A 15643-nucleotide genomic window follows, 5' to 3' on the forward strand; every position below is an offset into this window, starting at 1 on the left:
CTAAAGTTAGCAACAAGAGGTTTGGCTGGGAGATCAAACAGTTGATGACAAGGAGAGGTGACAGGTGGTTAAGCCGAATGCCATGAGTTTCGGAATGGGCAAAAAATTTTGAAAGAGGAAAGAGGACAAATCATTTGGGAAAGAAAGTGTAAAACAAGAAAAATTGCTCCATCTTTGAATTATGTGAGTGAAGAAGGAAAAAGAAAAAATCAAACCCTCCACAGCAGCAGAAAACTTTGTTGGGAGACACCCATATTCTTTTAAGATCAAAGGAGCAAAGGGACGTTTTTCCAAAAAGAAACAGGGCAACAGAGAATTTTCAGATTGCAGATCAGCCTTGAAAGATTCTGCAGGAGGTGATAGGATCAGATTAGGGTAAACAGGCAGAAGAGCGTATATGGGTTTATGGTCCAAAACTCCAGATGAGTATAAAGTCTGTAAGGCAACATGGGGATTCTTTATAGGAAGGCAGCTAATCATTTCAGGGGATGGTTTTATTCCTTATAATCGGTGGGGTGGGATATCTACACCCTCCTGTCGCTCTTACCAATGTGGCCTTTTGGAGCAGGGGACAAGGACGGACTGCCGCATGCGATCGTCAGAGGGTCCCTCTCTGTTCTCTACAGAACAAAGATCATCACTGAGAGAAGACCATCGTGTTCAAAATTAATTCCATTTAAGCAAGCAGGATGATGTTTAATTAATTTTGTTAAGAATTGTAGCCATAAAGATTTGTAAACCATTTGGGGGCTTAAAGAGATAAAGCCAGAAAGCCTCAGCTACTAGATAATGCAACTAGTCTTAATAACTGATCCCCTGAGGGTTTCTGATAACCAAGCTCAGGCTCTATTAAGAAAATTATCATGAAACTAAAAGATATTTACCAAGGATAAGAGAGGCTGGACCTGGTAATTAATCCTTCTCCCTACTATATAGAAATTAGGTCCTCATGAGATTGTTACAAATTTGAGCTCCCACAGTTCAACCTAGATTTTGAAAATATTGGAAAGAGTCCAGATAAGACCAAGAGAAATGACTTAAAAATTATCCATATTTTATAAGGAACAGTGAAAGGTTCATCTATTTGGAAAAAGAAAAGACTCAGGAATGATCATTTCTGCTTTCAATTCTGTGTTAGGACAAAGAATTTAGTGATCAAATCATCATGAAACAACTGCATTAGTAGACAACGTTCTAAAGCCTAAGAACAGTGTCACGTAAACCAACAGGTCACTAAAGGAGTGTGTGAAAACGTTATTTCTGCAAATAGAATCTTACAGGTTCAGCCAGAGCCTTTGAGAATAGAAGGGACTACATAGATGCCACCTTTGTCACCTGACAATGTGTGCAGAGTATTAGATTAAATCATGGAGGAAGAAGAAGAAATATTAGGTATTTTCACGGATATCCCATCCATCTCTATTTATCCTAAAGCACCTAAAAGACCCTAACACCTAGTGACAGGCAAACAGCCTCAGAATCTAAAAAACTGAGAGATGCCACTGCATTTCTACCGTCACCAGCATCCCTCAGATGACCTCACTAACATCTGGGAACTTGACCCAATTTGGTTTTCTCTTTGTCTGTGTCACATGTGACACTGGATAACTTAATGTTTGAGTGTTGCCCATCTGTGAATGGGGAACTTCTCTGATAGAGAATGTGTTGAGAGACATATATAAACTCCTCTAACACACTGTCGGGGGCGTTGCTGTGACAGCGCCAGTGTGGGAACTCGGATTCAGTCCTCTTTCCAGAAGTGCTTCTGAAAGTAGTGTCCATATCATGTAACACAGCAAGGAGGCAGGGAGGGTGTCCCTACCCCCCAGGATGGCTTCTCTGCTGTTGGAGGGGGCTTGATAGATTCTGTACTTCACCCAGAATCACTGCTTCCATTACAAATAAAACTGGTCCCAAGAAAAATATTGCACGCTGAGCTCAAATCACGTAGAAGTACAGAAGCAGGTGTGGGTGATGAGGCTAATGGCTGAGGGAGCCCTGAATCCATAAGCAAAGGAGTTTGGGGTGGGGAGGGAGGGCGGCAGGGAAGGCAGAAGGAGGCATGAGCGTCCTCAAGACAGACTTTCTCCTCCATCAGTGTGCCCTAATGCACTTTCAAAATCTAATATGGCTATTCACTTCTGGTCAAGGAAAAAGGAATCCTGATGCACAGGTTAAAACCAGACTCCTGGATTTATGGAAAGCATACCAGAAGCCAGGATACATGACACAAGTTTCATCTTCCTCTAGAACTTTTGCAGTGTGAATGGAGGCAAAGAATACGAGTTTAATACAAACATATTTTCTCTCCAAACCTGTAATAAAGCTGAGTTTCACAAACCATATCAGATACCAGGAGCCTACAACAAATCTTGTATGCTGGGGGAAAGTGTTTTTATGTAATTTGATTTGTTTGGCTCTGATAGATAAAAGAGAGAAAAAAGGAGTCTTTTTTTTTTTTCAAAATGCTCAGATCATATTTATGCATTGTTTCAGGGTTTTTTTTAATGGGCATGCAGAGGCTTTATTGTTTCATTGCTCTCAGAGCATTCCAAACACTCAAAATAATTTGGATTTTTTTTTAACTTACCCAACATTAAACAGGTAAGACTTTTGCAACATTTACTGAATTTCAGTTAACATTAATGAAAAGGGAAGAAAGCCATTTAAGACATGCAAGGGAAATTATTTCTTATTAGAACAATTCTAAAATATTCACCGATAGTATTACTATATACATTAACTTTTTCTTAACTGGCGAACTTGTTAGAGATGAAATATAGTAAAAGCTACTTTTTCCATTTAAAATGTTAAGGGGGACACATTGGCAATGATAACTCCTTTAACATAATTTCAAGAGCTCTGTACACTGTGTCATTTGGATTCTACTGATTATTTTGAGGGACTCTGAAGTAATTTGGGGTTTCTAAATACTGAGAAGCATTTCTCAAGGTTAGCTTTCCCAAACAGAAAATTGAGTGTTATAAATTCCACCTCCCACAGACCAGAATTCACAACCATTGGTCAAGGGCAAATACTACCAGCTCTGCGTCTCCAGTCACTCCGTGCCATTTCACCAAGTAGGAGCCAAAGGTAAGTTTTTACACTTGTTTTCTTCTTGGGTCAGAGACTTTTTTCCTACTATAACCTTTTAAAAAATAATTCAGCTTGCTTTAATATCTCATGGTGAACATTGATGCAATGGATTGGGTTTAAGTTTGCTTTTTTATATTTATGTTATTCTTGGAAAATCCACAATTTTGAATTAGCTCAGGAATTAATAGCGGACAGTAAAATAGTTGATCTTAATAGTCGGGAGAGATGCCAATAAAATTACAGTAGTTTCCAATATATTCCTTAAAGCAAGTGCCCTGACATAGATCATGTTTCTTGCTAGGATAATCAGGCACTATTGATCAGTATTGATTGACATATTAGGCAAAAGAAGAAAAGGAGGAGATTTCAGGTGTTTAAATATATACTGATGAGCATATGGGAAATTAGGCATTTGGAGTGTCTTTTTAAGGTCTCTATTTTAAGGTTTTATATAAGCATCATTTGCAAAATCTCATGACATGGTGTGAAGTGCACAACAAATTCAGTCTCAACAAAGACACTACGTTAAATACTAGTATAGTTACTCGAAGGAAGAAACATCCTTTTAAAACTGAACATAGAGAGGTGTTCTTCGTAGTTCCAGGCTTTGCACAGACTTTCTTACTGCTGATAGCTCTCGGGGATATGTACCATGCAAGTAAACTCGAAGAGCGTAGACACTTCTAATCAAATACGAGTATGAAGTGAGAAAAATAATCAGCCAGTGCCTAATTGCTTTGAACAATGAACGTGGCCAGAAATGGAGAAGGAAAATACTCTTTCGAGGTTAGTACTGGTCCCTCTGAATGCTGACCACTTGAAAAGGGAAGAATGGTTCCTAGAAGATTTGTAAATCACACCATTTGATTAAACAGGACTTTGTTGGTGACTGCGTCCAGCAGTTCCAAATCCCCAATCCTGCAGAGCCTTGCAAAGGCAGGTAAAATAGAGGCTTCGTTTATCCAGTGTGAATAAAAAAATGATTCGAAGAAAGCATAGGAGGGAATAAAAAGGAGCTCCTTGTCCTGCTTCTCATTCTCAGTGGGATTTCATATCCCTCGGCCTAAACCTGCTTCATAAAGACTTTCTTTCAAGTAACTGAAGGTCAGTTTGTCTGTCAATGCTTTCAAGTTTAAAAGTAATATTTATCATGAATTCCCTTTTACATGTGTGCATAGGTACAAACAGCGGAGGTTCTGTTCTTAAAGCAGACTTAAGAAGTGTATCCAAAATACAAAACCTTTAAAATTAGACATACTTGATGAAAAGTTTTACAAAGGCTTTGCTTCCTCAATAAATGACCACCAAGTAACATTTTTGATAGACCCAACTTAGATGTTTAAAATTAAATAGGAGAGTTTTTTTTCTAAAGTAAAATGTATTCAAAGGCGTATATACAGAACAAAAATAATTAAAAGTATAAATGTTAAACATCTATTATACATATATATGTATATACATGTATAACATATCCTACATATGTTATAAATATAATCAAAATAATAAGATTTTGATTGAATCCTCCCCAAAAGCAGGATGTGATCATGGAAAATACGAATCATGCTTAACAAAGAATTACAAAACAAAAGACTTTTTAATCTTATGTGTGTGGAAATGCTCCTCTAAGGAAATCTTGCTAAATGATATCTTTAAGACATGGATTCTTATTGATTCCGAGTTTAAAGCTTAGATGGCTATTAAGAATTGAAAGAAAACACTAAGGACTAAAGGAAAAATAGGTTTCTTTTCTGCTCCATTTAGTTAAGAATAACTTTTGAAAAGTATTGCATGAAATGTTAAAGGGTACATATATTAAGTTATGTATGTATACATTAATGATACCCAGAGGCAACAAGGAAGTAAAAGGGAGGGGGGGGAACTCTTTCATTATTTTGTCTGGAAAAATCCATAAGCTTGAATGTGCAAGAAACAGTTATGAGTCCTAGTTAGGTCACTAGCTAACCCTGTTTTGGTTTCCTCTTCTGTAAAATGGAGTAACAGTTATAGTCCTCCTCTGCCTTATCCTCCTCCTCCTCCTCCTCCTACTCCCAGAGTTGATGAAAGAAACTTAATGCTTAGTAAAAGGTAAAACTCTGATGCAAAAGCTTTTCTGAATAAGTGCACGGCAATATTTCCACATCCCATTTTCTCCGTGTTTCTCTATGAAGTAAACTCAATTTCACTGTAATTACACTATCTACTGTAAAAACGTGGATGGGTTTGTGATTAATTTGAACATCACTATCCATAGTCTTCAGAATCCATACAATTTCCTGTGTTATGTTTACAAATGATCCGTGTCAGGAGAGCTACCGGCTTGAGTCCCACGGAATTGACTTTGATTTATCATTCCTATTTAGTGAAAAGTATTCATAAGTTATCATCCATTAAATATTTATATCTTTTGGCCTTTTTTGATTAGGAAAGCTTGAAAAATGAAAATGTTGGCAAGACTCATTCTGGGACTTGTCCTCTTCGATGCTGCTGGGACTGCTCCAACTCTGGAACCCATCAACTATGACTCAGAAACATATGACACTGCCTTGGAGGACCTGGATAATTTATACAACTATGAAAACATACCTATTGGTCAAGCTGAGGTAACGGATTCCTCTCACTCGAGACGTCTAGAAACATGAGTATGGGGAATTACTGAGATGCGTTCCTTTCAAAGAGATTCTTGGTTATGTATCAATAGATATGTTCTATCTTAATAATTTCATTTGAACCTTTCCTTTGAAATGCGTTCAGTCTGCTGGAGGTTAACATGGGGACACACTTTTGCTTTCTCACAGTTCACTTCATTTCCTTTATATCTTCTCACAAAATTAAAGCAACGACGATGAAAAAGAGTTTCTATAATGTTAGACCAAGAGAAAATAGAAGGAAAAGGGAGTCAGTAAGGAAGAGTGAAAATAATACACATGCCATGATGAGGACGCTGGGAAAGTTTGGGGCAAAAGAAAAAGATGTGAAGTTAAAAAAAGTTGGAAGAAAATTAAAAGAATGCAAAGAACGGACAGTGATTTGGAACTCCACTGTATTCCAAGAGTGGCTGTGCTTTCCAAAATGACTGATTATCTCTCAGCAGTAATGTAGGCATTGGCAAGGTTACAGCCCTTTACATAAATCTGATATGACATGTTTCTAATTAAATGTTAGACTTTTTACATAACTAAAGGATACAGACTAATTTTTCTGAATCAGAAAACAAACAGACCTTGAAATGTTGGAATGTAATTAATGTACAACATTGACAAAAACTAATTAAGAAGAAATCAACCAAAAGGGAAATTACATCACCTATACAGGATCATAACATATTTTGGCCAGTCACTCAAGTGTAAATCTTCTGAGAATAATTACTTTTGATAACTAGGAAAATAAAATATTTAGACAAAAGCATGTATTTAAATGGTACTGAGCTATATCTTTCTTAAGAGGATAAATGCTCTCATTATTGTTTATGTTGCCTGATGAAATTCAAGAATCAAATTTGCACAATACAATCGTTTTCACATCTTCTCCACAACTCCCTTTTCCTTTCCATCTCCCTCTCTTTTGGCTTCAATTTCCCCCCACTTCCCATCCCTCCTCCTTCTCTTTCTCCCTTTTTCTCTTTCCCTCATTTTAGTAAAGTTTTAGGTTATCAGAAGACCATTTTTCTTCTGCAAAGTTGTGACTTTATTTTCCAAGTCCGTATTCACTGTTTGATTCAGTTTGCTATGTGTCTTCGGTTATGTTAAAAGCATTTTCTGTGGAGTTTATGGTCATTAACACCAGTCTTGCAGTACGTGGTCTCTGCATCTCCAATCTAATCATCAGTGGAGAGTATAAGGAGAAGATTTTTCAGTGTTTAACTCATCTGCCATAAATATTAAAAAAAAAAGAAAGACTGCATATGTATGTGCCATTATCTACCGAACTAAATATTGTAGTTTAAATTTACTTGTCATGCCTCCAAAAGATATTTTACAGGATCAAGAGCTTTGGTGAGAACCAAAAGTAAATCCTCTGTTTTTAGCAGGCCTGGAGAGAAGACTCCAGGGACAGCTCAAGGCTGCCCTACACAATATCTTGAAGGAGAGGAGCTTTATCTGCAGACTTCTTTAAAGCCATTCCTTGCTGTCAGAACCCCTTTTTACTGCATATTCTCATGAGATTCTGAAGTTCCTTCTGACATCAAGAAATGTAAGCTAAAAAATTTAATCTACATAAAGATGATTTAGTATACAACCCTTCCTCGGTATTTGCTTATTCTGAAAGAGCAACCCTTTTTGTAAGTTACCAAATATGTGGCATTGTATCCCCTTACCTCATTCAAACATCCTTAATTTTCATACTGGCCTAGGCAAAGTCAGCATCCTTAACAACTGAGGGCTCCAGAGAGCTACTAAATAATCTCTTGTTGCTGATTGAAATAGGTAAGTCATCTCTGATTTAATCATCTGTTGTGAGGAGTCATCATCAGAAAACCAGTTTATAGACACATGATATACATGTATACTTACACATATACCTGTTCTATAATGAAAACATAATACATGTGAAAGCAAACTATGCATATTTTTTAACTTTACCCAGTTGATCCAGTACCAAAAGTCAATCAGCCAACCCACTCACCCACCACCTATGAAACAATAAAAAAAAAAAAAAACAGAAACAAACAAAAACAAGATAATACATAAAATGAGATGAAGAACAAAATTCAGAACGTCAGCTCAGATCTTAACAAATCATTCAGGTAAACTGCTTTACAAAAAAAGAATATGCAATACTTTATAGAAAGATGTGAAATAAAGCCAATAGATCTAGTCAGGTGAGAGGATTCTAGAATACAGTTACTCATGATAAGAGTTTCTTCAATTTAGTCTTGGACATTCAGATTCTGGCAACTCCCAATAACCTTATTTGTCTCATCTTTATAAATCAAGAGCGATTTTTCTACATGTTCTTGATCCTATGTGATATTCTTTGTATGAACGCTGGTAACACAACCATATAGGGGTCAGTTGATGAAAAAATTCATGATAAACAAAGCACATGGAGAGTGGTGGGATCAGGTTCTTTAGTTTTTGTCCTTAATGCCAAGAGTATGGTTCTGCCTATCTTAGCCTAGAATTTATTTATCATCTATAGAAAAGCTGACCTTGTATTTTAAAATTGCAAATTTATAGAATAACTGAACATTGCTTCTGAAATATATGCCAGTTTCTTTCTTCCAAATCTAAGACTTGGCATCATAAGCCAATATAGTAGACCCTCTAGAATTTGAATGATTAATCCTTAAGCTCTATGTGTGTGTGTGTGTGTGTGTGTGTGTGTGTGTGTGTGTATATGACTATGAGGTAAGTAGAATTCTAAGATCTCCCCAAAATGACCCATCCACTGGTCTGTCCACGGCCTCTATAATTCTTAACATCACCGATATATTGGGATATCACTTCTATAATTAGATTATTTTATATGGCACAACTGAAATTTAAAAAGGGAAATTATCTTGGTTGTCTTGACCTACCTTGTGCTCCCTTTAAAACAGTGTCCTGAGGTCGGAGACAAATTATGAAGCATGAGAGAAATTCAAGGCAAGGGAAACTACTGTTGCTGGCTTTGAGGGTTTTGGAGGGGAGGGTGGTGGAAGGTTGGGTGAGCCTGGTGGTGGATATTATGGAGGGCACGTATTGCATGGAGCACTGGATGTGGTGCATAAACAATGAATTCTGGGAAACTGAAAAGAAATTTAAAAAATAAATAAAAATGAAAATAAATTAAAAAATAAAAATAAAAATAAAAATAAAAATGGATGGATCCACATAGCTAGGAATGCAGGAAGTCTCTAAATTTTGAGAGAAGCTGACAGCCAGTGAGTATATGGAAACCACAGCACTGTAGATACCGGGAACTCAAAGCTCCATATGAGATCACAGCCCTGGCCATTAACCTTGATTTTGGCCTTGTGAGACTCTGAGCTGAGAACTCAGTCAGGCCATCCCTGGACCCACAGACACTGTCAATTAAAAATGAGTCTAGTGTTAAGCTGCTAAATGTATGACAATTTGTTGTGCCGCTATAGAAAACTAGGGCGCCTGGGTGGCTCAGTGGGTTAAGCCTCTGCCTTCGGCTCAGGTCATGATCCCAGGGTCCTGGGATGGAGCCCCGCATCAGGCTCTCTGCTCAGCAGGGAGCCTGATTCCCTTCCTCTCTCTCTGCCTGCCTTTCTGCCTACTTGTGATCTCTGTCTGTCAAATAAATAAATAAAATCTTTAAAAAAAAAAAAAGAAAACTAATACAATATGCAATAATGTATTTTTTTTTTCTGAAAACCAGATTTGACTTATACTGCTGCAAGGTTTGCATTTATTAATCCAGTGATTTAGCTAGCAGTGAGCCCAGTCACCCTCCCATGGAGTCAGTATCTCAATAGAGCTTTGTTGATTTCTACTGGTGATAGAATATTCATACCCTCCCTGGTGATAGGAAAGCATCATGGAAGAATTTCTGATTTTGAAGATCTTATGCAGTAACAGTACTCCAGACTGCTGACTTAGGTGATTTCTGATCATTTAGAATACCCAGGATCGGCTGGTTTCTACGTTAGGGGCAGATCGTAGGCCCGGCAAATCCATCATGGTGCTTTATGCTACCCAGCAGATAATGGATACATTTGCTAGTACAACATAACATTTTTGCAGTTTTTTACTTAGCTTTTATTTTGCTCTAATGGTATTAGTAAGAACTGGATATAAGCCTTAAGACCAAAATACGAACTTTTTGATTTCTGATGAATATTAGTTAAGCTTGGTTGAGCACTTATATCATGCTGAGTACTATTCTAGGCCTATCACGTGCATTATCTCATTTTTGTTAACAAAAATTGGAAGTGCTATTGTTATTTTCATTGTACAGGTGAGAATATTGAGAAAAAGAGCAGGTAAGTAACTTGTCTAAGATTATAATTATTAATGACATATAATTGCATTATCTTCTCATATCAAAAAATAATTCCTAGCAGGTTAATAAAAATTTACATTATCCTCCCTCTGTTTTCTACCATTTTCCAAATTGTCCTTTTAACCTGATATTTGTTTTAGTTGAACTGAATGCTTGTGCTCCCACATTGCTAAAAGAGAGAGAAAGCATTGTTCTATGGGTGAAAAATGTAAACTAGAAGTCCCCTGTATAGACAGTTTACTTATGTAATTACTGTAAGAAAGAATGGCTTACATCTAACTATTTCAAAGAATAATTGTAGATACGCATCCTCCAACATGTTAATCTATGTTATGGGCTGGCCAGCTATCTATCTATCTACTCTATCTAATCTCTATATAGATGTGGATATAAAAATATTTGGGGGCTCTTGGAATTCAGGGAAACATTTAACTATTTGCCTTATAGATTTCATCTGAACACAGTTCAAATTTGGTGCTTCCATTTTCATTATAGAGTTTTGCGGTTACTGATTTTTTCATTTCTCTTAGGTCTAAGATAAACACTGGCCCTGCCCATGAGTTGTTTCTTTTGCCCAGAAAAGTACTCAGTAGCTATATTAATATTTATGGAGGATAGGAACTACCATTCCTGCAGTAAGTTCTCCTTGGCTCCATCTAATCAGACGATCCTGTCTTTTTTTTTTTTTTTTAAGATATTTATTTATTTATTTGACAGACAGAGCTCACGAGAGAGAGAGAGAGAGAGAGAGAGAGAAGCAGGCTCCCTGCTGAGCAGAGAGCCCGATGTGGGGCTCAAACCCAGGACCCTGAGATCATGACCTGAGCTGAAAGCAGGGGCTTAATCCACTGAGCTACCCAGGTGCCCCCAGACTGATCCTGTCTTATACTACCTTACTTTGGCTTTATATAATTACTTTTACTTAATCTTCAATAGACACCAGGAATGTTATAATACAGAGCCCTGTGGAGACTTAATTCTATTTAATGTGGGACAGTACAAAGGGCATTTACCATGATGGTCTTCAGGAGGATGTGGAGAAGAAATTTCTCTCAGGCCTCAGTGTCCGAGTGGATTGCAAATTTTAAAGAAGTTGCTTATTCTGGGGGCTCTACATCTTACAACTAATTGTGCTTGCCATTTTGCTCAGAAATCTGGACAACTTTTTGCCTTACTCTTCCCTAATTTTATTTATTTATTTATTTAGATTTATTTATTTGAGAGAGAGAGAAAGAATGAGTGGGGGAAGGTGTGGAGAGAGAGAATCTTCAAGCAGACTCCCCACTGAGCCAGGAGCCTGAGGCAGGCTTCATTCTCAGGACCCATGAGATCATGACCTGGGCCGAAACCAAGAGTTGGTTGCTTACCTGACTGAGCCACCCAGGCACCACTCCTCTATTTTATATTACTTTCCTCGCTTTTCCTTTGTAATCATCCTACTGCCCTCGTATAGATTGAATCATTACCACAATGCTTTTAGAATTGCCCCATACTTTCATGAATAAATAACAATAACAAATAATAAAGGGATATCTGTAAGAATTGACCAATAGGAAGTTTTTTGAATAAGAGATGGTTTCCTTGCTCTTACTCTCCATTGATCTTAAAATTAGCCCATTTTTTTTTTTTTGCTCTTTCATTAAGAGAACAAGTAGCTAAGTTGTTTTAAATCATCTTTATGAGGAAAACCTCTATTGAAACAAATTCATTAAGCTTCAAAAATAGCTTTCAGAGATGAAGAACGGGTAAGATTCATCAAAGGAATGAAAATTAAATTTAGTGAGGTTGTAGAAATGGACAAAAACTCAATGAAGGGAGTTCATCCAGTAACAGTTGAACAATGGTTTCTTTTCAGTTTCCATCATGGTAATATGGTGCCGTGTAAATAGTTTTAGAATAAATGTTGATGTCCCGTAACACTAGAAAGTGCTTAAGGAGAATCAAATTAATTTTGGGCCACTTACAGAATGAATGTCCACTGTACATAATGATATACAAAAAGTATTTTTAATTAGGTTATCTAAGTATGATAAATTGTCATAGCACTTTGGTCATGCTGACATGTAGCTAATTTAAAAAATCATCTCTGTATTTTCTGAACAAAAAGTAATCAGATTAGTAATATTTCTACTATTTATTTCTTCTGGTGATGAAAGCACGGGGCACTTTTATCCTTATATTTGAAGTGATGTCTCGCTTTGATCAGTTTATACATTTTAAAGTTTCAAACTTACGGTTTGCCTATCAAACACTTTTTATTGGAAGAAGTAACTTAAACTCGACCCAAGTTAAATGTGCTTTTCAGAACTTGGCAACAAATAAAAGCTAATCTTCCTTTTCACTCTCCCTCTTCACCAAAGACACTCTGGAGGAAGGGAGGGAAGAATTTTACTATGAGCTTCTAATATGGTTGTCTCATTGACTTACCATATGCTTCTTTTAGAAACAGTGTTAAACTGTTTGAATGTTATTTTAAAACTATTGGAAATTTCTGAAAAATGTAGCAACAAACGTACACTCATATAGGCTCATCAGGAAACAAAAGAACATTGATGGTCTTTCTCAGTGACTTGTTTGTATTATACCTTATTTATGAGAACACAAACATAAGTTAATTCTCATAACTTCCCCTTGAAATGATAAATTATCCTATTATTATTATTAAGATATTATTATTATTATATCAATATTATGTTAATAATCAATAATTATATTATAATAATCATATTATATTAATATTAATAATTAATATAAATATTAATATAAATCAATCAATACAAATATAAATAAAATATTAATATAAATATCGATATAAATATTAATATAAAATATAATATTAATATTATATTATATTAATTATATTATATCAATAATTAATTATATTATATTAATTATATTATGATTAATATATATAAATATTAATTATATATTATATAATTATTATATATTATATATGTAATATAATCATATAATTATTATATATAAAATAATTATATAATTAAAATATATAATTATTATATATTAATTATAATAAATAATACATTAATTATAACAGATAATATATTAATAATTATATTATATTAATAATATATTAATATTAATGATAATAATAATAATAATTATTATTATTAAGATCAACTAAGGGTCAGAATTTTGCCAAAGGTTATTCAGCTAGTAAGTTTCAGAGTAAAATTTAAACCAGATTGTTTTAATGCCAAAGCAGAGAGACTTTGGCATTAAAATATTCCATTAGTTTCTTTCTCTTTAACCTTCACTTTTAGCTGTGCCCAATATTGAACTTTCTTTCCTCTGAAATTAAGTAATTTGATTGTTAGAAATCAGAAAGGCAAGAATTTTCAAGTGATGATAATTAACACAATATCTAAGCAGTCTGTCCTAGCTGTCTAAGTATTTGAGGGAGTGAGAGGTAACACAATCCTTCCGAACTGAAAGCTACTTTGTGAGAAATGTGGGGATTGAACAATCTTTGCCAAACACATTTCTTCCTCACCCATTTTCAAGATAAAATAGAAAATAAGAAACAGCTTTCATTGCCAGTCTTCATGGTCACATTCTTTGAGACAATTATATGGATCGCTTAAATCAATTGGAGCACTAGGCTCACGTTTAGAGCAAAATTCCATTGCACTTAAGATACCCACATCCCAGTCTATGAAACCCTTAAGAATACATCTTTAGTAACCAGGCTGAATATTTCTCAGAGCCTTTTAACGCCTTCAGAAGCCAAATGTTGACATGATAGTAACAACAAGGAATAGCTTCAAGATTTATTATCAACCGTGTGGGACAATTTTGGAAAAAGAGAAATTTAAAATTCCATTCTGTTTAACAAACACCTTAGTCTGTGTTACAGTGAAAATCCAAATAACATTCTGGATTTCCATTTTTTTTTTTTTTTAAGGAGACACAGACCTATAATTTAAATATTATCTGCTGAAGGCCTGGGGTTCCTGGTTAGGAAGTGACTGACACAGTGAGCATCCAATCCAAGTGCATATATCGGTGATGACCTGTTTCCCACCCTGACTTTGCCGGGGCATTTAAACTATGAAACCACCCACTACAAAGCATAATGTGTGTGTATACACACACACACACACACACACACACACATATACATACACACAGATCTGTAGTTACCTAGTGTGACATAAGGCTTCTATGAATTCTGTCACAAAATATATATGCTGAGAAATTATATCTCTAAATCTGTCCTCAGTTTCAGACCTGACAGCAAATCTGAGACATGTTACTTTACTTGTGTGTTTATCTACCACACCAGTAGTATTTAAGGCTGCTTACATGAACAAAAGTTACAATGTTTACAGCAATATATATGTATATATATATATATACAGTAAACATAAATGTAGATATAGATAAAATATAATCTGTACACATCAGTATCACCTCACAAAATAATTTCTAAAACTATATAATATGGTGTATATTGTGTTATGTTCTTCACAATATCGCATCCTGTATTATATATTGTTAATTATGTATTATTTTACATTATGGCATAAAAACATAAATAAAGAAGGTGAAGCAAATAAAGAAAACAAGAGTTGTGAATATAATATGAAACCAGGAGGCAGGTGTGTATATAAAAATGCATATTATTTTGTCTTATAACACATATAGCTACTTATAATACTGAATTTTTTCTGGGCAGTAGGTGTTAGATTTCAAGAGACCCCATAAAAACTCCTCCTAATGCATTGCCTAACTTCAGACCCAGTTGAGTAACAGAAATGAGACTCAGACAAATAGAGTTCAAAATACCTCTTTTACTACTGATAAAGGCTAGGTTGAAATTTACAATTTAGGTATGAAGCGATTATAAAATTCCTAATATAAAATTCCAGAAGTAAATATGCCATCAGTCTGAGGCAACGGAGGTTAACCACAGTTCTCAGATGAGTGTCTGATCCAGTAAATCTTAGTGCATGGAGGGATAAAATCATATTTCTTGATGGGCAGGAAATTTCCCCCCCCAAAAAAAAGAGGTTGAACCACTCAAGCCTAGTATCTTCTCCCACCCGCCAATTAGCCCAGTCTTTCTTCCTCAGGAAGAGTGAGTAAAGGGATCCACAGAGAACGCACCCCCCCTAAGATGGCGGCTTTTAACCCATTAAGCTTAACTATGAAGTTCAATATAGCACTTCCCTTCAACAGAAAACATCCCAGTTTTAGGACAATCATGCTCCCACCTTTATGAGAGGTACCCCCATGCCAACCAGCACTCTTAGGCGTCCTCTGACAGAAAATAGATTTTGCTCTTAGAAGCTCTAAATGGATCTGAGGACGTCAATACATTTATCTCCAAGGCCTTCCTATACCTGAGATTGACATTTTACCCTCAGCTCTGTGTTCTACCTCAAATTATTATCAAGCCACATTAATAATAGAGCTTAGAACTCTGAAAGGAAAATAAATGCTAAATAAATATACTTAAAAAAAATTCCAGAAACATAAAGAGAACACAAATATGTATATACTTCCTCTACTTCTATGAGGTTTTTGAGGAAAAATAAAAGACTACAGATTAACCTTTCCTGCATGTTAAAATCTG

General features: G+C 35.5%; 1 protein-coding gene across 1 annotated transcript in view; it reads left to right on the forward strand.

The window, feature by feature from the left end:
- Positions 1 to 5531: 5531 nt before the first annotated feature.
- Positions 5532 to 15643, forward strand: part of EPYC (epiphycan) — a gene marked incomplete at its 5' end in the record, with an annotated part of 39904 nt that continues 29792 nt past the window's right edge. The window contains one exon of the mRNA XM_080811863.1: positions 5532 to 5696. Within this exon, the coding sequence (XP_080667989.1) occupies positions 5532 to 5696 (165 nt within the window). The remainder of the gene's footprint in view (positions 5697 to 15643) is intronic.

Source organism: Martes martes (assembly GCF_963455335.1).
Source record: "Martes martes genome assembly, chromosome: 8".
NCBI classification, from domain to species: Eukaryota; Metazoa; Chordata; class Mammalia; order Carnivora; family Mustelidae; genus Martes; species Martes martes.